Consider the following 25678-nt stretch of genomic DNA (forward strand, 5'->3'; position numbering starts at 1 on the left):
TAGTTGAGGAAAACTTCTAAGTGCCTCTTTATTTCTTTATTACTTATGCAACAATCAACATGTATGATGTATGTTTTTATGTCTTTGTATGTTTTTTTGCTTTTATCTGTTTATCTGCATATTGAGCTAAGAGTAAATGCACTTTGTTTATGGTCTTCAATGATAATAAAGTCTAATTTGAATTCTGAATTTATTAACTGTAGTTCTGTTTTCTGCCACATGATGGAGTTAAAGAGACATTCTGGTGTTAAAGTGTAAATAGGTTTAACTGTTTTCTGTTGCAGTATCAGAACAGATACTATATGCCAAACATATTAATGGAAAATGTACCCCAGACCCTTTATTTTTGTAAAAGTATCAATAAAACTACATAAAAATACTCAAATACAAGTGAAAAATCCTACATTTCAGCAGCAAATCTTACTTAAGTAAAGTATTATCAGCTATGTTTACGTAAAGATCCAAAAGTAAAAGTATTCGTTCTGCAGAAAAATGTCCCCTGTGATGGATAATCAGTATGACTTGATTAGATCAGGTAGTTCTGATGCATTAATGAATACTTTTAGTCGCATTTTACAGTTGCAGCTGGTTGATAAATCGATATTAAAAGATGATTAATTGGAGAGAAAAGAAGAAAAATGCTGTTACGTAAATTTGATTTATTTCATGGATTCTTCTCTAATCTTTGCATTTTTTGTAAAACATTGTAAAATTTTACCTCGTTGGGTCTCAGACAGTTATGTAAATGAAACCATGTGAGAAGTTTAGAGGGGAAATCTCTCTTTGGGAAACTGCTAAAAACTCCTACAACTAAAAACCACTTTACCCAGTCTGGGTCAATATAGCACCAACACAATACTGGGTTAACAATACCCAGTTTTTGACCCAGTTTTAGTGTAACTTTTTATTATATTGATGGGTTATTTACCCAAACTAAAGCTTTATAATCTACTCTACTCTTTTTAAACTTACATCACAGTTTGTTATTGATTGTTATGTATACTTCTGAATGTCATATGAACATTCTTTTGTACCAGAAACAACACATTTATGACAGTTTTCAGCTAAAAAACTTGAGCTTGTTGTGTGTAACACTGAGTCAAAATAACAGATTACTACTTGGTAAAGTTAATCCAATGCTGTATTGGTGCTATATTGATCCAAACTGGGTAAAATCTTGACCCAGAGATTTTTAGTGTGCAGGCTGTGTCCAAAATCTCTCATTATTTACTATACAGGCTGTTTTTGGTCGCCAGAGTTCCAAATCGGATGTCAGTGTGATCAAAGAGCACTGTTTTGGATTTATGACTGAAGATTTCAACACGTTTCTCTCATGACTGTCAACTTTTGTCTCTGACAGTCTATAATTGAACAGTGTGAAGAGGCTGGAAGGCTGCAGAAAATATTTGACGTTTAACCAGCTAGAAGTATAAAGTAGAACAAAAGGGAAAAACTCAAGTGAAGTGCAGTTCTGTGCAAAAGTTTTAGGCCCTAGAAGTAAAGTGAGGATGCTTTCAAAAGTGACACCATGGATACTTTTGTGCAGTAAACAGCAGAAACCTAAATTAAATCAACATTTACTGTGAGCAGCTTCGCCTTTAAACCAGCAGCAGTTCTCCTCGGTTCACCTGTGTTTCAGGTACTCGGCAGGTCAGTTGTTCCTGCATCTCGGAGAAGTTGCCGCAGTTCTGTGGATTTCGGCGTCTCAGCTGCTTTTCAGCTCTTCATGTGATCCCAGACTGACTCCATGATGTTGACATCAGGGCTCTGTGGGGGTCAAACCATCTGTAGCAAGACTCCTTGTTCTTCTTGTGGGTGAAGATAGTTCTTTATGACTCTGGCTGCATGTTTGGAGTTGTTGTCATGCTGCAGAATAAATCTGGGACTGATCAGACGCCTCCCTGATCGTATTGCATAATGGATAAGAATCTAAACATCTAAAGTGCCTAAAAATTTTTTGCACAGTATTGTATAACAACCTCAAAATTGTACGATTTGTTCCACCACTGATCACACTCACATTTAAATACATGTGCACTAGATTCAATGACGACAACAACCCGACAACTTTCTTTTAAAATAAGAAAAATATAGACACTTTATATAGTAATACTGAACTCTAACATACAGTATGTTTCCAGCTGACTGAGAAAAGCCTGCAAAACATTTATATCAAGACTAATTCCAGTGGAAATGACAGGAAGTTCACAGAAAGTTCATAAATATCACCTCCATTTGTTTCCCCACTAGTCCACCTTTTGTTCACTACAGCTGAACCACTCTGCCTTAATAGCTTTTATGAACCAACTCCCACAGCAGTCATTTGTTTTTAGAGCCACTTCCTCTCTCCCTCCCTCCCTCCATCTCTCCTTTTTTCTCATAAGCTGTCTTCCTCTCTTTCTTTTTGCTCTTAATGGAGCATCAGATTCCTCGCGTGAGAACGACGCATCGGGTCCAGTTGATTGTGATATTGGGTTACTTTATTTTTCCTTGCCTTTAATCCCTCAATCAGACAAACCAGTCAGCCTTTTCTTCAGGGACAGCTTGGATTTCAGGACTGGACTTTTAAAGAAAACAGCTAAAACACAGGTCTTCTGCATATTTTCCAAAAAGCAGAATAATGGTTTAGCATTGCATTGGGTGATTGCTCACTTTTTTTTTTTCCAGGGAAACCCCTCTAACCACCCCTCTTGAGCTGAGGGTAGAATGCATTAACCTCTTTGTTTCCAAAAGGAAAGAAGGTGTATTCAATGACCGCAACAGGAAGAGGGACATTAACCTCTATTGTAAGTTAGCTTCCATTTTAAAGGGAATCAATAGTCGTTGAAGGATAGTTTTACAGTTTAAGTGTGTCTTAAAACAACAATCAGGTGCTCATATGAACAGTGAAAGAGGTTTTCCTCGCTGTAATCGTGCCTCCTGTTCATACTGGCTATTAAAAGATCCCCTTCAAATGTGTTTTCGATGTAAGCGATGGGGGACAAAATCCACATTTAGTGCGAAAATGCATTTAAAAGTTGAAGCTTATATGAGGCTTAAGCAGTCTGAGTTAGTCACATCAAGTGGATATCTGACACATTTACAGTCTTTTTAGCATCAAATTCCCTCTTTGTGTTTCCCTGTTGAGCTGCGGTGGAAGTATAGTAACAAAAAGAGGGACTCAGGCACTAAAAAGACTGTAACATTGAAAAATATCTACTTGATTTGACTCACTTTGGACGACTGAAGCTTCATATTAGCTTGGGATAAACTTTTAAATGCATTTTTACACAGAAGGACGGTGGATTTTACCCTCCTATCACTTACATTTTTATTACAGTGTGTTGTCTATGAGGTTATATCTGTCCAATGAAAGGCGCAGACACAATCCTGCCCAGAGGAGACTGCAGAGACTTCAGGGGGAACATGCAGCGTGAGGGCAGACAAGAGGAGGGAGTCTGCTGGCGGTTACATAATGTCTTGTGGGAGCACATATCTCAGAGGAGGGATGATATGGGAGCAGGAAGGCTGGAACAAAAACATTATATGTGCCATCATGCCCACAGATACGCCACAGATAACAATACAAGTTGGCACTGGAGCTGCTGGATGGATCCACACAGACCACATGATCACAATGGGTTTAGCCTGATACCTGCTCTGCATCCTGGTGTTATAATGTCAGCTGATGACGCTGTTTGAATACAATCAGGACAGTGTCCTTACATGAACTGTGGAGATAACACTTCATGTGTGGCATAGGGAATAATACACGAGGCTAACGGCGGGGGTTACAACTCTTTTAATGGCAACATAAATTAGACTTGTCCCCCAACGGTTTTTATCTTGTACACAAAGAGCACAAAGCAGCTACAGAGTGTAACAGGACCGATAATTACAGAAGCAGAATAATACAATATGTGCTACAGGCAAAAATGCATAAATGTAGAGCATCTTACTTCCTGAATATGATCAGATTTGACAAGACAAACAAGTTTTTTTTTTCTTTGATGCAAGCTGAGATGGATACATGATTTATATAGTGTGCAGTTTGTTTACACAGTTCTGAATCACACTCCCCCCAGTTTAGATCCATTCACAGTGAGCATTAGAGCTGCCGTCTCTCCCATATCCATGTGTAGAGGTCAAAACATTACAAAGTCCTCTGAAATAATGAAATTATACTGGTTGAAACATTATCTTATGAGTGCCATGAGTTCATTAATCCTCATAAACACCATGAGTTGATGATTCACTGTTAAACTGAAATACACTGTAATTTAGCATTTAGCAGGCATATTAATAATTAATAAATGGTTTATAACAAGCTACACTGTAGTTGTAAGCAAATATATGGACATTTTTAAGTGTTTATCGATGTATTTGTCAACAACTATAACTACATATAATATATAAACAAAATAATGTAGGATTGACAATATAATTTAAAACAGCTGTATAAAAATATTAAGTATTCATAAATTACGAATTATTGTTAAATTACTATATTGTATTTATTTATTTAGACGCTTTTGTCACTGTCCATGAAAACTGAGCAAACTTCATCTGCTGATGAAGGTCATGAGATGCGGCTGAAAGCACCCGAGAGAAATCTAGTGAGTAGACCTTGAGTTAATTTTTTTTTTTTTTAAATGAAATTACCATATCTTAGGTCAAGAATGAACTTTACTCTAAGTCCACCTATTACGTTATTATAAGCACTATACAAACATTTAATATTTACTGTATAAATATAATGTAGTTATAATGACATTTTAAGTGTTTATTAATGTTCAGTATTTGTAAGAATTACAACGTATTTTACATTATTACAACTGTATTTAACTATATTGTCGTTCATTAGTAACCTTTTAATTTATGGGTGTCCACAAGAGGATTATAGAGTTGTTGAAAAATACATAAATAAACACTTTTATCTGCTTATAACAACATTATAGTGTGTTATAAACCATTTATTAACTTTTTATTATAAATGATTACAAAAGCTAAATAAGGGGACTTAAAGTATTCAACATTTCGACATGACTGTGTGTAAACAGTTAATGTTTTATAACACTGCAATGATTTGTTCATGCATGTAATCATATATCATTAAATATGATTACAGCTGTGCTATATTGTGTAATCAATCATTCATTATATCCCAGTTACAAACACTTAAAATCACCTGTATACACTCACAAAAAATGTCCTTATATCTGCTTATAGCCACATTATAGTCTGTTATAAACAGTTTATTTTATTAAGTGCTTATATACTGCTTATTAATGCTAAATAGGGGGACTTAAAGTTAAGTATTTCACAAAATGTATTATGATGTGAGCGTTAATGCTGTGTATCATTTTGAACTTATTTCAGCCCACATTGGCAAAAACCGTCTCAGTTTTCTGTTAGCAGTAAAGCTGATCTCTAAACTTTATTCAAACTTATCTACAGAATGTTTGTCTTAGATAATTTAGTGTTGTTTGCCTTTGTTCAAGGACACATCAATGGTGGGTAGTGAGGGAGGGAAAAAATGCTCAAGTAGAATCTTTAATTACAGTATTTTAATACTGTATCGTGTGCGTTTCATGTCAAACATGCTTAAATCAATACAAAACTAAGTTGTAGTTCGTTGAAAATTGATTGCCAGATAATTGGCAAGTCTAAATATAACTATAACTCTGAAATGGTCAGATGTGGAACATCTGGCTCACAGTTCTTTCCAACAAAGTTTGGGAAAAGATTAGTTCCTACATTTCAGTCTCTTTAGTTTCACAGCTGAATATATCCAAACGTCTTTGGAGACAAAAACAAAACCAACCTGACTAAAGCTGAAAACAACAAACTCCCTTTGGTTGGGTTCAGAGGAAGAAGAAGAAGAAGGAGGAGGAGGAGGAGGAGGAGGAGGAGAAGGAGAAGAAGCTGTGTTTACTTTGATCAAACACTAAACAGCAAACATTTGCTCTGCTTTTAAAGCTAAATACATGACTGAATGATACTACTGAGTCCATGGCTTGATGTGTATAGACTATTAATTGATTAGTCGATTGACAGAAAATTGATCGGCGACTATTTTGACAATAGATTAATTGTTTTGAGTCTTTTTTTTAGGAAAAAAAACCTAAATTCTCTGATTCCAGCTTCTCAAATGTGAATATTTTGTGGTTTGTTTGGTTTTCTATGATAGTAAACTAAATATCTTTAAGTTATTTTATAGACCAAACGACTAATCGATTAATAATCGTTAGTTGCAGCTCTAGATGTATCCTCTAAATGCCACTCAAAGAACACACTGATATAAACTGCACATAAACTGGATATAAATGGATATTAAAAGAAGCAGAGATACTTGTAAGAAGTTGAGAAAGTGTTTCACAGATAGATTCACAGGAAGAGTTAAACTGATATGAAATGTCTCTAAATGAAGAGTAGTTGTACATTTAATTTATTCCTCACAGTTTATGTGATACAGGAGAACTGAAGTCAAGATTTCTCTACGTGCAATAAATCCTGTTGTTTCCAGCTTCCTCCGTTCTGCCGACAGGATACTTCAACATCGTCGGTTACTTGCAGCATATATATATATATATGTAAATGTGTTAAAAGCTAATTATTGGAGAAGGTTGCTTGATAAATATTTGAAGATTTAAACCTGCGTTATCAGCAAAAGACTGTAAAGACTTTTTTTTTTTTTTGTTTGAAATGAGAAGGTTAATAATTCTCGGTGAGCCACAGCAGACACTACATGTATAAAATATAATGATCCTTGGATATTGTTTGTGTGGAGGCAGATCCGGAGGAATAATCTCAGAAGTGCTTCAGTCAGTCCAGAATCCGAGCGCGGCTACGGGCCGGCGTTTTGGGAAAGGTTGATGCTCCCAGTAGGAAGGGAGGGGAAGAGGAACGGGTCGATAACGCCGTTCAGGGGAACTTTGGGGATCTGTGGAAGAAAAGAAGAGAAAAGCTGTGATTATCTGATCGTTACGCTGAAAAGAAAGTCTCAGACTTGCAAATTAAATTCTTCTGGAAACTCACTTTTATTATAAAACTTTCTTATAATATTTATTTATTTTTTTTTTACTAATGTTTGTTTTTAATGTCATATATGTGGGGATGTGTGTGTGTCTTGACTGCCCTGTAAAGCACTTTGTAATTGCTGGTGTTGATAAGGGCTTTATAAATAAACTTTATTATTATTATTATTATTATTATAAAAGAGAAGTGTTTGGTCAGGCTCAAATGTGGGAAGTTAGGCCAGTTTTTGACTGTAGTTATCTAAGGAGGAGAAATCTGGGCTGGAACTATAATAAACTACAACTATAATAACTTCAAACCTGTTATGTATAATTTAAAATCTGGATCTTTATATAAGTGGATGCGTTAAACGATAACACGTTGGACTCATGACGGACGGAGTTTAAAGAAAAGATCAAAATTGCTACAGTAAAATCAGAGATATTCCACGCATTCTTCTTCCTTGTCAAAACCTGCCGCCTACATTACCCACAATGCAACTCAACCAACAGCAGCTGGGTCAGAGATTCAGGTGTGTTATGCTAGTAGCTGCTAATGTAGCCTGGAGCAACAGAGGTCTGCTAACTTCACTCCTTTCTAACTCCACACCCTCAGATCTGTTTAATGTTAAAATTTGTAGTCTTCAGCCCCGACTGATGCTGACTCAAGTGACATCACGCTGACTCAAGTGACATCACTTGAGGGAGTTTACAGCAGCTCCCTCTGGAGACACGAAATGCTTTATATAACTTCTTACACACATGCAGTAGCACTCCCCAACACCTGGAAACACACGCTGATGTGTAAAATCGGCCTTAAAGATTAATTCCCTTTTTTGTACCGAACATTTTTAATACCGTTTGACCAAATCAACCAAAAACAAAAAAGCGATAAACATCAAAATCACCAACAGCTCATGGTTGAAGGTCAGAAATATTGACTGTCAGAGCAAACAATGTCAAGATTTGTCAGTAATTTATGAATTTTGTTGTAAACATTTAAGTTTTTTAGTTTTTGACTTTTTTTTAGTGTTGTTTAAAAAATGTGAACACAGCATTCTGGATCTGGCTTATATGACTCTGTTGTCTTGTAAGACCATAAAAGCTGGGTGTATCGTATGTGGGGGGGGACCCAAAAATACCCAGAAGCCATTGATAGCACAGCAGTAGGGTGTAGCTATTGGATTTGCTGCTGGGCAGCGTCTGACTGCAGCTTGTTGAAACTAAAATTGGGAGAAGATTCACCACTGTGGATCAATTTTACTGTTGTAACCTGAGTCAATGTCAGATAAATTCAGCAACTATGGAGTGATATGTGGTTACCAATAGCAACAATTAAGGATTCTGAATGAATGAAGTTTTTATTATTGTGTTGCATATGAACGGGGACCCAAAAAATCCTGGAATTACTAAAAAACTGTCATAAATCTTTCAGTAGCACCTTTTCTAAACCACTTCCTTCTTTTGTTGCCTTATCCAGAGCCACCTGAGTAGGTCTTTCTGTCTACCAGTTTACTACCTGACACACCCACTTGGTTAGGTTTAGGCATGTGGAGTGAGATGGTTAGGGTAAGAATAACAGGAGGGTGTGTTGTATAGTAAAGTGGGTGTGTTGTGTAAGTCTGCAAGAGCCCTATGTTTCTTCCTGGTTTTCTTCCACGGTGGTGAATCTTGTCATTTTCAGTCCCAGTGTTAGTTTCACCGAGCCGCAGGCAGACGGTACCTAGCGGCAAATCCAATAACAACGCCCTACTCCAGCGCTATCGATGGCTTGCAGGAATTTTTGGGTCCCCCCCCTCATAAATAACGGTTTTTCCAAGACAAATCAGAACCATGTGAACAAAGATTTGGGAAGTACTTGTTTGACTAATCTTGTAATCTGAGCCAGGCCTGAGTTAATGATTACATGCTCAGTCGTTGGACAGACATTCAGTTCCTTTTTTTCCCCCCCAAATGACCTCAAAACACTTAAAACATGATTGTTTCTAACTGCAGTCGTGTCTTACCTGAGCTTCACCGCTCCAACAGAAGAACGACGACTGTATCGATCCATTTTCAGGAGGATAATTTGAGTCGTCTCCGCTCAGATGACCCAGACTGATGTTGCCCACATCTGTACAGGCGGCCATGTGAGTTTTGGGACCGGACGACTGCATCACGCCGCCCTGGTTAGGAGCAGCAGGCCAGATGCCTCCGATGAAGGGAGAGTTTGTGTTTGGCCCTGCAACATGCGCGCATCCTCTGGAGCCTGCGGGTCCCAGGAGCGGACCGTTTCGTCGGGGAGGAGGGACAGTAGCGGGGTTCGGTATGTGACCGTCTCTTTTTTCATACATGCAGCTGCCGGATAATCGCTGCATTTGTGGGCTGCGCTGGAAGGACTGAGCTGCTGAGTTCACACCGCCTGGCGTGTGTGAGGAATGTGTGAGTGTGTGATGGTGAAAACTTTGCGGCAGCTGCTGCTGCTGCTGTTGTTGTTGTTGCCACGCGGCCACACCAGAAGACTGCGGATCCACGTGAGTCTGCTGTGAAGCTGCTGTGTGGTTTAGCGTATATTGTGCACTCTGGTAGTGGGAGTTTTGTGTAAACGGCGGCCATGACTGATCTGTCGCTTCAGGCTGTGAATGAGCAGAGCGGCAGGATTGTGTAGAAGTCATTTGGGTGCCACGGTGGTGAGCGCCGCTGCTGTTTGGAGGCCACAGCGGAGAGGTGAGTCCCTGCTGTGCGTTACGACACTGCGCGGGCGCCGCCCTGTGAGACGCGACTTCGGAAACACCTTTCAGTCCAGCTGAATGAGTCTGCTGTGTGAATCCGCTCCCGTTAGATTTGCTGTCCGTCATTTTCTGCCTCTGATACTCGTGGTTTGAAAACGCAGACGCGGGATGCTGCTCTTGAATCTGAGTTTCAGCGACGTGAGGCCCGTTCTGATCCGAACCCTGCACATACCCACCTGTCTCTCTCCTCAGAGCCTCCTCCACGTACGAGAACACGTCGTTGGCCAGGATGTGATTCAGTTCCCTCGAAGCGTCTTCTCTTTCTTTACTCATCCTGGCGAGGGTGTCCTCCCAGTCCCTCTGCTCCGTCTCCTCCACCTCAAGGCCCTCTATACCTCCATCCCCAATATCTCCCAAGATCTCCTCCAGCGAGTCAATCATGGCTTGTGACGTTAGGTCGCCCATGCTGGACCTCTTCTGCGAAGCCTGGAGCTGGCCCGGCACGCTCAGCAGAGCATGGCTGTCCAGGAAGGCTTGCTCAAAGAGCTGCTGGTCGAAATCAGGGTCCTCTGTTTGGGAGAAGATCGGCAGCTGGGGGCTGGTTGTCTGCGGCTGGGTGTAAAGAGATTGGTCCTGCCGGCGTAGGGATCCCAGGAGAGAGGTGGGGTCCAGAGGTCTCTCCGTTGTGGGCTCCGTGGTGTCCAGAGAACTGGGACCAGGAGGACTGGGGATGGAGAAGGCATCCAGAGAGAAGTCATAGAGGACACCTTCACCTGTGGTGAGGTTGAAGGGGAGCTGCTGTCTCCTCTGGCGCAGGTGTTCCTCTCCTTCCTCATTTCTGTGGGGAAATTTAGACAACCAACGGTGGGAATTAGACGCCATTTAAATAAAAAATGTAATGTATAGTAATAATAAAAAGTAGTTGTGGCACATAAAAGTGCTTTATACTAAACTTACAATAAAAACAAAGATACAGAAATGAAATCAACATGGCAGAAACGAGCAAAAAAGATTTTAAAAAAAAGATAAAAATCTAAAATCTGCAGCATATAAAACATAATAAAATGTCCATATCTCACTTTTTTTTTTTACTTTTTTTTGTCAATCTGCACATTTTTCTCACCTTTCAAGTTGATCTATTTATCTTTTCTTTTAAACTTTTCTATTAATCTTGTATTTACTGTTAATACCTAGATGTTACATCCAGTCATCTGACCATCATCGACACTAACAGCTTCATCACTTTTAGTCGTTTGCTGCTTGAATTTTGTTTTTGTTTACATAGATTTAGTTTTCTGTTTATGTTGCTTTTATTACATGTTGCTTATTATCTCTTGGTTGTATGATGCTACTATGACAGGTGAATCTTCCTCTGGATAAATTATTTGTGACTCTGGTTTTCGTGCTATGATGTTTCCAAAAATTTGACAAAATTTTTGAGAACTACGATTATGGCAAAATGTCAAAATGTAACACATAAGAGAGTTTAAAAATACTTCAATACATGAACAGATCGAGCTTTAGATCCCCTCCAGATATGTTTTAACATATATAAAGACACTCTGCTTGGAATAACACTTTGTTTCTCCACAAAAAAAGCCATAATACTTTCCTTCTGTCGAGTATATACTATGATGTAGAGCTGCAACGATTTGTCGACAGAAAATTAATCTGAAACATCTATTTTCATTATTGATTGATTGTTTTAGTTACTTTTCAAGCCAAAATGCCAAAACATTCACTGGTTCCAGCATCTCAAATATAACTATTGATGTTTATTTTTCTGGTATCACAGTAAAGTGAGTATTTTTGGGTTTTTTAAATGCTGATTGAATGAATTATGACACTTGAACTCAATGGGCTTTGGGGAAATATAACAAAATAGTTCAGCTAACTGATAAAAATTCTTAAAATTAGAAGTTTAACAGCTGCACACAAGATGTCTCCCCCTTCACTGTAAAGTTCATTCTCAGTGTTTGTGCGCCGGAGGCTTCAAGTTTCCACATCACACCTGTGTATAAGTTGAATACTGGACCACGATCGGCTCCGGACTAGACGTGATGTCACAAATCCTGCTCGTAGGTTCACGTGTTAAACTGAGATTTAAGGTGAAAACACATTTTTGAGCGGAGGAGGAGTTTAAGATGAGAAGCCGACGCTTACGTGAGGGCTTTCTGGCGAGCGATGATGAAGTCCGGTCTCCCTCCCTTGAAGACGATCCTGGCGGAGGCCTGAACCCACAACCAGTGTCCCGTTTTGGTCAGAAGCCTGAAGAAGGTGAAGCCGCTGTCTCCGGTCTTCATCACTGCGGGACAGAACAGGCTGACGTCAGAAAACTTCATCGACCGCGGTAAAGTTAAGAACAAGTGTATAACTGACACACAAAAAACTATACTTGTCGGATAACTCACTCCTGAGGTGGTTGTCAGCGCAGTACATCATGTCAGCAGCGTGGATGAACTGGTAGCCAGATCCTGTTGTGACCAACTCCATCTCTGAATAACCCAAAACCAGCTTCCCTCTGAAAATTAAAGAAGAAACACAAGAAAATAATGTCACAGGAGGGTAATTTACATGTTTATATAGTTCCAACCCATTTTTGACTCACACAGACAGTGAACGCATCACCAGTCTAGAAAGAAATGCGAAGCCCCACCTGGTGTCTATGCCCATGGGAGCGAAGTCCATTCTGTGTTTAGTCTGGAAGATCAGGGTCTTGGTTCGGATCTCCATGACCGAAGGAGGCTGCACGGGAGTGGCGATGGTGAACAGAGCCAGCTGCGGAGGAGCCACGGTACCATCAGCTCCTGGATTCTCCTGAAAATGCAGATACTTCAGACGCCCGCTGAAGTTTAGAGCCTGGAGCGGAGGAGACACGGTTACGTTTAGGCAGGTAGGTGCATTCATAAATATGATGATGACACCCTTCTATGTGTGAGTGGGAGTTTTAGTTAAGCCAGCAAACGTCCAAACTGAAATATCCCAAAAACTATGTTATATAGATGGTCATGAAATTTGGTCCCCGTCAGGATGAAGTGTTCCTATTAAACATATATGAGGGGACAAAATATTAGGAACACATCAATGTAAAACATACAATATAATAAACATAAAGTAGAATTATCACCTTTCTGGCAATGTCAACAATAACTGAAAATGTATAAACTTAATAAGATTTCATGGCAGAGTTGTTGTATTGGACTGCATTAGATTGCACAGCTGCTCAGTGAGTGTACGTGCAAACTTTATTAAATATGTAGATGTTTGTCTTATGTATAAGATTATATATGGTTTGTCCTCTCCTCCGCTCAGACAGTTTGTCAATAAAAGGACAACCGCATCATCCCACTCAGAAAAAAAAGTACTTTCAGTCAGTCTTCATTCTCTGTTAGAGAACTGGACACATATAGTTCATTTAGAGCTCATTTAAAGAAATGGTTAATTAGTACTCAGCTCTGTCAGCACTAAGACTTAAGCAAGTGACACACCAAACCGACATCAAAGAACTAGCGGTGACGAAAGCCAACTGTTGCGTCGTCTCACGCCGCCCTGTGTCAGTTGCATTTGAACACACTACAGAGACTACATCCGACGGCCGACTAGCACGTACGTCCTGCGCCTGCGTGAACTCGAAAAAGGAAACCAGAAGACGTAGGAATCCATCAGAAACAAAGTAGCGGTTGCCTAGCATTTTCACACCAATCTCGCTCACTGCAGATGGTTTCGTTTAGCTACTAAAATGTCTGATAAGTTGCAAACGGCACTGGCATTGTCAGCCCCTTGGTCTTTTGCTTGTGGAAGAAGAAAAGAAGAGGCGGAGAGGAAAAATAAGGAGAAACCGCATTAAATGGGTGAAATCATGGATATTACAGCGACAGACTCAAGGGGATTTCCCGAACCTGTGTCGAGAGCTGGAGACAAATGATGAAAACCCCCAATTTAAAAAATTTCGCTCGGCTCTTTCCTGACCTTACTGTCCTCAGTCTGTCTGTGCTGAACTTCTCTCGCTGTCTACCGTCACCTGTCGCTATCTCGCTATCTTGCTACTGCCTCCATGTACCTGCATGCATGTCTTATTGTGGTTTTTGCTTTTATTGTGTCAGACTAATTTATCTATTTATTTTACATAAACTGTACACGCTTTTTGTATCTGTGCTTCTGCTTTGCATGTTCTAGTTAGTGTCTAACGACGCAGCTCAATGTGGTTTTATTCAATCTACTTTTCTATTAACATTAATATCTTAAATGTTTTTATTGTCTTGCATATCATATCATGTTTTAAAGATGTCCTGAATGATGTTTTTTTTTTATTAATATTATATATGTTCTTCTTTCTTCATTTTATTAATTGTTCTACATGCTTATAAATGATCTCAGTAATTTCATATTCTGTTTTTAGGGAGAGTCTGTAACATCTGTCCAGGGACTACAGATGGAAAATAGCCTCTTGGCTAACTGTTAAATAAACAAACAAATAAAAAACATCCCATTCTCTTCGTTTTAAACTCTAACAGCTCTTTTCAGTTCAGAATATATTTTACAATGTAATATTTTTATTGTAAATGTATATCTTCCGAATTTGCCAAATCCTTGTATGTGCAAACCCTCTTCCCAATAAACCGTACAGATACTGTTGACACTTAATCTTGTTGAACAAATCCTTTGATTTACCATGAATCCGGAGGTGTTGTCCAGGAGACAGCGAAGGCGGCAGCAGAAACTTCTTTCCAGGAAAGAGGAGTTCTCTGGAGGGATGTACTGAGGCAGGAGACTCTCAGAGCTGCTCGCGGCTTTAATGCTAGACTGCATATCTGCCGAGAAACAACATGTTTCTATATTAAAACATCTGCCTTCTGGGTTCATCAGCATCTGATATTCTGACAGTCTCTAAATAAGATTATACATGATGGTTACGTTTCCCTGGTTTCGTGCCAATTGATTTGCAAAAATACATTTAAAAGTTGATGTGAGGTTAATGTGAGTCTTCATCAGTCTGAGTTAGTCATATCAAGTGGATATCTGACACATTTACAGTCTTTTTAGCATCAGATTCCCTCTTTGTGTCTCCTCAGACAGTGTTTCCCTGTTGAGCTGCAGGTGGAAGTATAGTAACAAAAAGAGGGACTTTGGCACTAAAAAGACTGTAACGTTGAAAGATATCTACTTGATTTGACTCATTTGGATGCTGAAGCTTCATATTAGCTTCAGATAAACTTTTAAATACATTTTTGTACAGAAGGAGGACTGTGGATTTTGTCTTCCATCACTTGGTCAGTATGAACAGGAGGAATGATTACAGCAAGAAAAACAGTTTTCAATGTTCATTTGGACACCTGACTGATGTTTTAAGACAGACTTAAAATTATGAACTAGTCCTTTATAAGCAGATATCGATCAATAGAATAATACCGTCTGCTCTCCTGTCTGAGTTTATCTCACTGGGGTTGAGGGCAAAGTGAAGCTGACATTTGAACATCTCTCTGTCGTCCATGTGAACGAGGTCATACACGCTCTGATGGACCACATCGGACTGACGATGGAGGAAGAGAGGAAGGGATGAGTTCACATTTTATCTTGACTTCCTCTCAGAATAGTGCGCAGTAAGATATTTACACCATATGTTTGGCGTCACAGTGTTACCTGCTGGTATCCCAGGAAGTCCTGGATCGTCGAGGACGTGTAGAAGATCATGCCGTCAGTCGTCACGACCAACACGAAACCATTCAGCGCCTGCAGAGATAACAGCAATACAGCATGTGAGGATAATACAGATAAAAACGACACACATGCACACTGACAAACACAGTGTTTCCTGTACCTGAAGAAGAAGGTCTCCCTCTGAGAAACCGACTCCATCCAGAGACACGGACTGTCCGTTTCTGCTGCCGTTTGAAGAGACGTGAGGAGCTGCTGACCTCGCGTTCCTCTGGAGCGCCGCTGCGACACAAACAACAACAAACGATTCAGCCAGAAAACAACTTGCGCACACTACTTTGACGTTTTCATCATGTTTTTCTGTGTCATAGCACAAGCAGAGATTGAACTTTAATGTCCGAAGCTGCCTGGAGGGGAAAAAAAAGTTAAGGAGGACAGAAAAATGAAAAATATTGGCTTGCACAAAAATATGTAAACCAAAGTAAATGAAGGGAACAGAGACATGATGTCCCTGCTGATCTAAAAAGAGCCTTTTAAGTATTTTCATGGGATTTCTGGTTTAGTATATTACATAAAATGTGCTCTAATCTGTGTAGTTTAGCATCAAACAGCTAAGCAGGTAGTGTACAGTAGCTTTTTAGAGCCTTTTCTCTGAAAACAGCTGCCTGCTGCGACTGAAAACGACACTATAAGAGCCAAAACAGTAAAGCTGCAGCCGAGCCACGACCAACACACTGTCAGCTCAGACATAGTTATTATAAAAAAACATTTAATATAGCTGCTTTAAGATGTGAAACTGAGTTTAACTCATAAATAGTTGCCAGTTTTATTCATAACACAACTGGTTTTCAGTTTCCTAAACTGCATTCAGTATGTTTCTACACTTCAGCTTTTTCCTTTCTGTACCGTTTATTTAATTACATACTGTGTATTAATTAATATTCACCATTAAAAAGACATCTTTGTCTTCTCAACGGCCACAAAAACACGTCTTTGAGCCTTTCACTTTCAAACAGATTTTGTCCGACTTCTCAGCGTCACCAAAAGTTGTTAAAATGAAAAAGACGACTCTCTACATGTTGTGACTCTGAGCAGCAGCAAAGTGTTACTACAACACTCACACTGCATGTGATGTTGATGTGATGTAATGTTTCACTGGTTTATTTGTGAAACAGATAAAGTATCAGTGACGTCCTACAAGCCAAATGCAGGCAGCGTTTCCCTTCATGAGCAGATCAACAGGAGACAACACAACACCAGAGCGCATGTGAACACATCCGCAAAGTGTGTATATACAGTATTTGTGGTAGAAAAGAATCAAATAGCGCAAATTATTGCAGATGTGTAAGGCTGCAGCTAACGATTATTTACATAATCGATTAAGAGATTATTGTAAAAATGTAAAATGTAAGAAAAGAATTTCTAAAAGTTCCTGGAGACATTTTCAAATGTTTTGTTTTGTCTCATCAACCGTCCAAAATTCAAAGATATTCAGTTCACTGTTATGTTTGACAGCAGTGCAGCCTAAAAACAAAGATCTGAATGTGTAACAGAAATGTTAAATCAGTTCTGCTGTACGGCTCAGAAAGCTGGCGAGTGATCGAGAGTGACATCAGAACTATCGATGCGTTCTTCAATCGATGTCTCTGGAAGATATGTTGCATCTGGCCAGAAAGATGTGTACAAATACACAAACTGTCGCAACGCGGTGCTGGAAACTAAACATCGGCGGCTCCGATGGCTCGGACACGTCGGACCAGGACCACATTCCTAAAGCAGCCTTGAGATGGACTCCATCTGGAAAGAGGAAACCATGGAGGCCAAAAACAACCTGGCGGACAAACTGTGACCTCGTAACTGAAAACGGCGAATCTGACAACACGCTGCGAAGGACAGGACCAGCCTGATGTTCCACAGGGAACGAAGACGATTAAGTAAGTAAGTAAGTCATGTTTGACACAGAAAAGCTTCAAATACTCACATTCAAGAAGCTACAAACAGCAAATTTTTGGTATTTTTTGACTAAAACGACTCGATCGATTGTCAAAATATTCTTGTTCTGTCCAACCAACAGTGCAAAACCATCACAGTAGACAAAGAAAACCATAAAATCCTCACATTTTAAAAGCTGAAGCCAGCAAATTTTTGGGGCATTTTTTGCTTTAAAAAGTAACTAAAACATCTAAGCGATTATCAAAATTGTTGCCGGTTAATTTTCTCTCAACCGTCTAATCGGTTAATCGTTGCGGCTCTACGGACGTTATGAAGCAATCAACCCCAAATTAGTCAGTACAATTAACTGGAAAAAAGTGAATTAAATACTTTCAAATCAGCTCCTGTGGTTTTTTTATTTGACTCCAACAGGACAGAAGAGCATTTTTCCTCTGTGTTAAAAGTAATTTTTAGATGTATTTTGTGTAATCTAATCTGTGATCACTGGCATTTAGTCAGCTAAGCAATACCTCCTTTCCTTTCCTTACAGTAATGACTCTATGGCACGCTAACAAACTTCCCTTCCCTCCCCCATCTCCTCCTCTCACCGCTCTCCCTCCCCCTTTTTAAAACAAACCTACTGGGTCTGCCTCTCGTCGTCGCCCCCCCCCCACCCCACCTCCATCCTCCCCACCCTCCCCAACAAACCCAGGAATTTGCCTTGACATCTTGGTCCAGAGCAGCTTTCTCCAACAGACGACTGAAAGAATCCCCGGTTTGTTGTTGCAGCATGAACTGTAACCACCACAAGGGACCTGCTCAAATTGGTGTAATACATCATCATGTCGCCAAGCGTTAAACTCAGTGTGACACCAAAAGAAAAAAAAAAAAATAAATCGAACAGCGTGCAACATACACGACCGATGTGAAAGGCTGAAACAAATGAGACAGTAGTGTTGAAATGTCGGTTTGTCCTTTTTTTTTTTTTCGTTAAATTACAGAACCTGAACCTGTAATCTGGCCTCCACTTCCATCCTTTCCTGCCTCCCTTCCTCTTCCTCTCCTCTCCTCTCTCCTCTGCTCTCTGGACTTTTTTTCGAGGAAGAGGGTTCACACGCAGAGTACAGCACACCTCGCCAAAAAGACACACGGTCCATCGGTCCGGAGAGAAGGAGGGGCTGAAAACTACGAAGAGATTAAAACCTTCAGATTCTGTGGAAACGAGTGAGAGAAGAAGAAGTAGAGGCGAGGTGAGGCTGCTGTACCACACAGACTGTATTTAAAGATGGACGACATGACTTGATCACAGAAAGTGGAGGTCAAAACATCTGGATCGCCCCCTTGTGATTGGTTACAGTATATGTCATAAACCCCGCCCCCTCCATGTTAGCGGATGGGACATGAGCATGGATGTATTGTAAGAGCTGGATATCAGACTAAAAATGGCGCCCATTCAGTCCTATATGAATTGCTCGCCTGGTGCATTCGCCAAAAAAAAGTTTCTAGCTTCCGGGTTTGCTTTCGTGTTGTGCGGCCCACTGAATATGCGCAGTAGTGTTTCCCCCGCTGGCTCCGCTCATGAGCTCCCACTCGGCTCATAGACTTTTTAAATCGCTTTTCTTGGCTCGAGGAAAGTTTTACAAACATAAAAACCTCCATAGATCAAAAGTTCATAATAGAAAGTTTAACAGATGTCTCTTTTACAATGGTGGTCTATGGGGAAAATCCTTTTTTGGGGCCGCAGGGGGATTTTTCGCTGCAATACCGCGAGTGGCCACTGGGAAAAATTGGCTGCCAGGCTGAGCGGCGGCGCCCTATTCAGCTCTTATTATACATCCACGTACATGAGCCGAACTAAAAAAGTTTCTGTCATTTTAGGTCGTTCTTATCACGCTGATGTATGTTCATTTTTCTGATAAGTTTGTTTGAAATTATCTATTCGATGTTATAAAAAGGGGGGGGGGGGGGGGGGGGTTGTGACATCATGATTGACAGCTGCCCTCAAACCAGATGATACAGACAAGCTGCAGCGGTTTCTGATGGAAGACGCTAATGTACGTTTGTGTAGCTGTAGCTGCTGGTTAGCGGCTCCTGGCTTCACTCTGTTCACGCTGGCGGGACGGCTGTCAGTCAACTTGAGGAGGGCGGGTCCTGCGTGTCTTCACCCCGCCGCCCGACTCTACTGCTCAGACTCTGGTTGCAAATGACGTCACATAAACGAGATAGCATATCTTGGCTTCACTTCACGTAGCGGGTAGGAAGTGGAGACACGCCGTCCATTGTTTATGATACTAAGTCACAGAAAACTCTGTAAACAAGGAAACTACGGTGGGAAAAGTGGAATCATCTCACTCCTGTTAGAAGAAGGTTTTTTACTGCTTTAAGCTAAATTAGTCTTAAAGTCTGGTTGTTGAGTGTTTCTGTCTTCTGTCAGCAGGGACGTGGCAGCAGCTTCGGGCTCAACCATCTGTTGTTCGCTTCGAGGTGTGTGGTCTCTGTGAGAGGCCTCGAAGGGTGTGCAAATATACACAGACTGCACCAAAACACACACACACACACACACACACACACACATTGTGAGCGGTCCAAAATATTCTCTTAGCAGATCTTTCACATCTGTTTTCAATTAAAACAGATTGAGCACTTAATTTAGTGTTATTTCCACCCACCAGAACCAAACCTGAAACAAAAAACTTTAAATATAAAACTAGAAGAAAACTGTGCTGCTTTTCTGCTTCTTTAACGTATCTGCTTCCATTTTTTAGTCTCTTTAAGTGATTATTTTCATTCTCACATATGTCAAAATTAAGCATAAAGTATGTATGTGCAGCGTACAGTATTCAGAGCTGAGCATCTCTGGCCTGTTTATGACTCAGCGGAGCAGACGCAGATTTATCTTGCAGGAAAATGCAGCTGGAGGCCGAGTTAATGACAGCGATGACCTCGCGGCGACCTCCTTCACCCCTCGTTATCGACAAACACAGGAAGCAGACATGAACAGCCAGCTCACCGCCCTATCACCCTCCCTCCCTCCCTCCCTCCCTCCCTCCCTGCGTCCCCCCCACCCCCCCCCCTGTGGTGTCAGACTTCCTGGACCTGTTGCTACGGTGAGAAGGGCTCACCATGGTAACCTCCAGTCCTGCAGCAGCAGCAGCATCACCTGGGACCCATTCAGGGATGTCGAACAACAGACGAGTCTCTGCTCAGAGGTGGCTTCTTCTTGTCTATTGAGTGCTTACGCCAGACAACAGAGACCCCGACTGTGTTTCTGCAGGGCTGACGTCAACCTCCACACACACACACACACACACACACACACACACTGCCAGACAAAACAATCTATGGCACTAAAGGATGTACACAACATATTCATTAGAGCAGAAACTCTATCGGAGCTTTAAAAATGTTTAGATTTTGTTGTGTTAAAAGTAGAATCAAGGCCAAACCCTTTCACATTATATTCTTTATATTCTCTATTCTGTATTTATTTATTTTATTCTAAAGTTTAAATACACTTCCTTTTCACAAAGCTTGGGGAAACACAATTTCATGTCCTCATAGGAAGCATTAGTAAGTATTAATTTAACCGTGGTGACATGCGGTGGATTTAAGGGCCTTGAATCCTTTAATCAGACCTCAAACTTTACATAAACTTTACTAAACTAATGCCGTAGATTTGGTTTTATCTTTTCTAAGACAGTTGTGGAGGTGTAAGGTTTCCAAACTTCACCTGAAGATGCTTCTTTCAGTTTGTCGATTTAGGCGACACAACTCAAGACTTTCATGACACTCAGTCACAGCAAAGCTTCTTTAAATCATATTATTTTTCTATTCATCTGCTGAACTTATGGCTTCATCTGTCACTATGACATCAGAGCTCACCTGTTCATATTTATTAGAGTATTAAATTTATTTTCTAGTCTGCACAGATACTTGAATAAAGCAGCTCAAAACAGCACAATCACCCAACTTAAAGTCGTTTTTTTTCCAGCAGTCCGAAAAAATGTGATCTCATATTTATATTTTACAGCAAAAACACACATCTAGAAAGTCAGTCAAATGACAAGATCTGTAAAAATATTGGTCGGCAACACCTCCGCCTGAAGAACTGATGACTGAAAAGCTTGCTGAAGCCGCTACAGAGCTTCATTTCTTGGCGAGACGAGTGAAAAATGGGGAAATAATATGTTTTAATATGAATAAATATTTAGATTTTTGAGTTAAATGTTCACATGTGGTTACAAACATAGCCGGAGGAAAGTCTGATCATAACGGACGACATCAAAAAGTGTTTCCGAGTCAAACGAGAGATTTGTTTTCCTCTTTCACACCGGAACTACAACAACAAGCCCCGATCATACGACAGCCTCCTTGATGTAACGGCATATCAAAAATATTCCGACTATGAATTAAAAGAGGATATCAAAGATCGCGTGAGGAGGACCGAATGAAAGTGTTATTTTTGCGGCTTTGTTGTGTACAACAACAGCCATAAAGGCCTAAACATCAGTCCCCATTATTCCTCCCTGAACAAACATCCTCCACAATCAGAGGAAACTGCTGCAGAAGATTAGAGAATTAAGAGAAACAGAGGAGGCCAATCAGAGGTCTGTAAATGTATTAATAAATTCTATCTCACTCCGGCGAGGATGCACAAGATCTGACAACATCATTATCCAAACTGTCCTACATGTGAAAACAAAACAAAAAAAGGATCATTACTGCAACTTATTTGGCAGCGTGACATTCATGCTGTCACTAAATCAATACTAGACACTGAAGTTAATGTTAACATCTGTGTGTTCTAAACAACATGTCTGTTCTTTTTCTGGATAACGGATGCTAATTATGATCAATTACTTTGCATGGATGACCGGCGCTCCACCCGGCTGAGTCCTTGTAATCAATGAGTCCAAACTTGATGAGATAGATTTCTGCACACTAGATCGAAAGCTCAAAAATAAAGTGACTACTGCAAAGATGTAAGTGTGGAACTCTATCTAAAAAAGATTATCTTGGAAGGAGAAACGGTCCCGCAGCAACATGTAAGCTATTCCGTGATAAATTATCATCATTTTTTACCATTAGAGAGCTTCTTGCTTGTTCACAGTCAGCTCTTTGTGTTGTAAACAAACCAGCTAGCCAACAGTTTGCAGGGTTGGAGTGGAGATTCACGTCCAAAAGAAAAGCCAACATTTCTGCTCAGAAGGAGAAACACATCGACTTCTAAACATTTTGAAAGACTTGGATCAAAAGGGTTTTTTGGATATGTGTAAATATCACAATGCTGATCTTTTCAAGAAAGTAGCTGAAGGAATGAAAAAGGGAGGCTGTGTTCACAACACTTGAGGAAAACTTTGAAATACTCATGTTTTGATCGGAATATACACAGCTGCATGTAAACAGGAATATTAGTGGAATATTCATTATCATTAGCCATGTAAACAGCTTTTTGCAGCAACTACCATGAAACGTGCCGGTGGTCATTTTTGTAAATTATTGCTCCGTTAATTAGATTTGATTTATCTTTGATGTCTGCTGTGCGGGTGTTGATTGACAGCTGTGATTGACAGTTGGCTCACCTGCTGCTCTCTCTCTGAGTCGGACTATTGTTGCAACATTTCTGTAAGTTATAATGTTACTTGACTACGATATCTACATCTACAGCTACGTCCACAGTTGAAAGAGTTGAAAACAATCAAACATTATGAGTTTAATGGATGTAGTTTTTATTTAAGGCCTGATGTGGTATATTGCATTGGATTGTATGTTCCTGTTATAGTGTCCACCTACTGTGTTTGTGCACAACATTCAGTCTTTGCGCCGTAGGGTGCGACATAACCAGGAAATGAATCAGTCTGAAGGGTCAGAGGTCAGAACTAAGTGCCCAGCTAAGTTATCTCTACTATCAGATTAAATAGGGCCATCGTATTAAAAGTGAACACCCTCACACATAATAGGTTCTACACTTCATGAGCAAATCTGGGTCAAGATGATTTAGTGTCGCCACTTTATTTCAAGCCCCAAAGGAAGAAAAAAGCTCTGTTACTTCTAGCGGGTAGATAAGAAATAATGGAAACTGGAGCTTAATCAAACCAATAACAAGCTCAAGTGGCCACTTATGTTTGAATAGGATGTCTCATGTAGTTCCAAATGTGATAAGAAAACACTTTTGAAACCTGAAACCTGTTTTTGGTTAAGTCCACGAGCCTCCAAATCTCATACTAGTCGCAATTCTGTCTCTGAAATGATGATAATTAAGACGATCTTAGAGAAGGTGCAGTGAATCAACGGTGGACTGGGGAATCACGTCCACCTCACTGTAAAAAAATCCTATTTACAATTAAATGACAATGAAAAAAGACAATTACATCTGATTGACAAGAGCCGTGACACTGTTTACATAAAAGTTGGTAAACCTGCTTGTAAACCGGGGACTTCCTTTGCCCTGGGTTTCGCCTCTCAGGCACAGAAGAGGTTTCTCTTATTTATTTACTTATTGTTGGGGGTGTATGCAGCCTGTGAGGGATACTGCAGTCACTACTCAGGACTTCAAACAGTCCTTCCACATCTTTTGTATGTTTTTCCGGGTAAAAAAACCATTTAAAGGGGACGTATCAAGCACATTTCCAAGGCTATATTTTTTTAATCTGGTGCTCTATTAGAATACCATTACTTACAGTTAAAAAAAACTACTTATTTATCTTATATTGGCCCTTTATGCAGCCCCTCAGTTCAGCCTCTGTCTCAAACAGGCCGTTTTAGCTCCTGTCTCTTTAAGGCCCCGCCTCCTGATGAGCCCACTCTGTTCTGATTGGTCAACTTCAGGAAGCTTCCTCTGGCTCCGGAGGCTACGTAAACAAACTATAGTAGCAGGATTTCACTTCTTTTTCTTGTTCATTACTTGAAATGTCAACTTCTTAAATACATCCGTACATGTTCGAGCCGAAGTCCGAGCAGAAATACGCGAGTCGACAACGTGAACAACACATGGAAAAACCGTAGCGAGCGACTAGCCGACGTCACCTCGTCGACGAGGTTGAAAAAACGTTGCAAACAAAGTGTTCAGAGCAGGTTGAAGGCCTGGATTTTGACTTGCAGGGAGCATTTATCATGAAGTATAATTTTAAGTTAAGTTAGTGCAGTAATTTACATTATGGCTGCAACCAACCAACCATCTGTCGATTATTTTCTTAATTATTTGATTAGTTGCTTGGTGAAAAATGTCAATCACTGTTTCCTAAAGCCCAAGATGACGTCCTCAAATGTCTTGTTATGTCCACAACCATATATATATTCAGTTAACTGTCCTAGAGGACTAAAGAAACCAGAAAAAATGACTCAAAACAATGAATCAATAATCAAAATAGTTGGTTATTAATTTAATAGTTGGCAACTAATCAATTAATCAACTAATCATTGCAGCTCTACTTTACAAAGCATGTCTACTTTCTTCATTATAACCAATTTCATCATCATTTAATTGCTTTATTCACATAAACGTGTATAAACGCAGAAAACATGGTTTTCTACATCCTTCATTGTCAAAAACAAGCGAGTGTTTACTCACAGATTAGTTCTGCTTGTGAGTTTGACACTCAAACATCCATTTATTTGTTTGTTTTCATGTGTGACGCACGTTGACCAACATTAAACAAGACGACGGTGGTGTTTGACGACAGCTTGTGTGAGATGTCGGGCCGCGCCAGCATCAAAGTTGAGGGCAGATAACGTGTTCGGGGCAGAACGAGCTGATGTAGATACCGTCTTCATCTGATAGGCCTGAAAACCAAGTGATTCCACAATCTTTACTCTCATTTTCACCACGACTTCTCTCCTCTAAATCATCCTATACTTGACTATTTGTACACCTTATGTTAAGCTACGTGTGTATTATTATATAATCGTCCATTCTTAAGAAGTCACAGCATCACAGCTTCAGTCTATCTCTGCTTCTAAAACCGGCATGGTGGGAGATAAATTAGGCTAAACGGGAAGCTGCAGTGTGGAAGTTGTTCAAATCAAACGTCCTCCGTTCACAAACATCTGCACGGCCTTGTCAAGAGCCCTCATGTCGTGCCACAGTGCTCCAGAGCCTCGGGCCCTCCTCCCACTGCACCCCCCCCCCCACCCCCCCCCCCTCACCCCCCCCCCCCCCCCCCCCCCCACCTCCCCCACCCTCACCCCCTCCCACCCCCCCCACCCCACTGCTCCATCGGTGATCAGCAGGCTGATAGCAGAGACAGAGAGACACAGAAAGAGAGGGAAAGCTGTCTGGACTCTGGGGTTAAAATGGTGTAAAATCTGTGGTCAGAGCAGCACCAGTTAACTTGTAAATTTGGTGAAATAAAGTGGAAACATTTTGCTTTGCATTGACTGTCGGCT

The 25678-nt window shown here is 40.4% G+C and overlaps 1 protein-coding gene across 1 annotated transcript in view; it reads right to left on the minus strand.

Annotated features, from left to right (window-relative positions):
- Positions 1-4774: 4774 nt before the first annotated feature.
- The window catches only part of LOC122968444 (aryl hydrocarbon receptor-like), a 34261-nt gene continuing 13357 nt past the window's right edge, over positions 4775-25678 (minus strand). The window contains exons 3-11 of the mRNA XM_044333674.1: positions 15525-15643; positions 15347-15436; positions 15116-15236; positions 14378-14517; positions 12363-12565; positions 12118-12227; positions 11870-12011; positions 9002-10544; positions 4775-6922 (exon numbers count right to left, since the gene is read on the minus strand). Of these exons, the coding sequence (XP_044189609.1) occupies positions 6827-6922; positions 9002-10544; positions 11870-12011; positions 12118-12227; positions 12363-12565; positions 14378-14517; positions 15116-15236; positions 15347-15436; positions 15525-15643 (2564 nt within the window). The 3' untranslated portion in view covers positions 4775-6826. The remainder of the gene's footprint in view (positions 6923-9001; positions 10545-11869; positions 12012-12117; positions 12228-12362; positions 12566-14377; positions 14518-15115; positions 15237-15346; positions 15437-15524; positions 15644-25678) is intronic.

The sequence above is a fragment of the Thunnus albacares genome, chromosome 18 (assembly GCF_914725855.1).
Source record: "Thunnus albacares chromosome 18, fThuAlb1.1, whole genome shotgun sequence".
Taxonomy (NCBI): Eukaryota; Metazoa; Chordata; class Actinopteri; order Scombriformes; family Scombridae; genus Thunnus; species Thunnus albacares.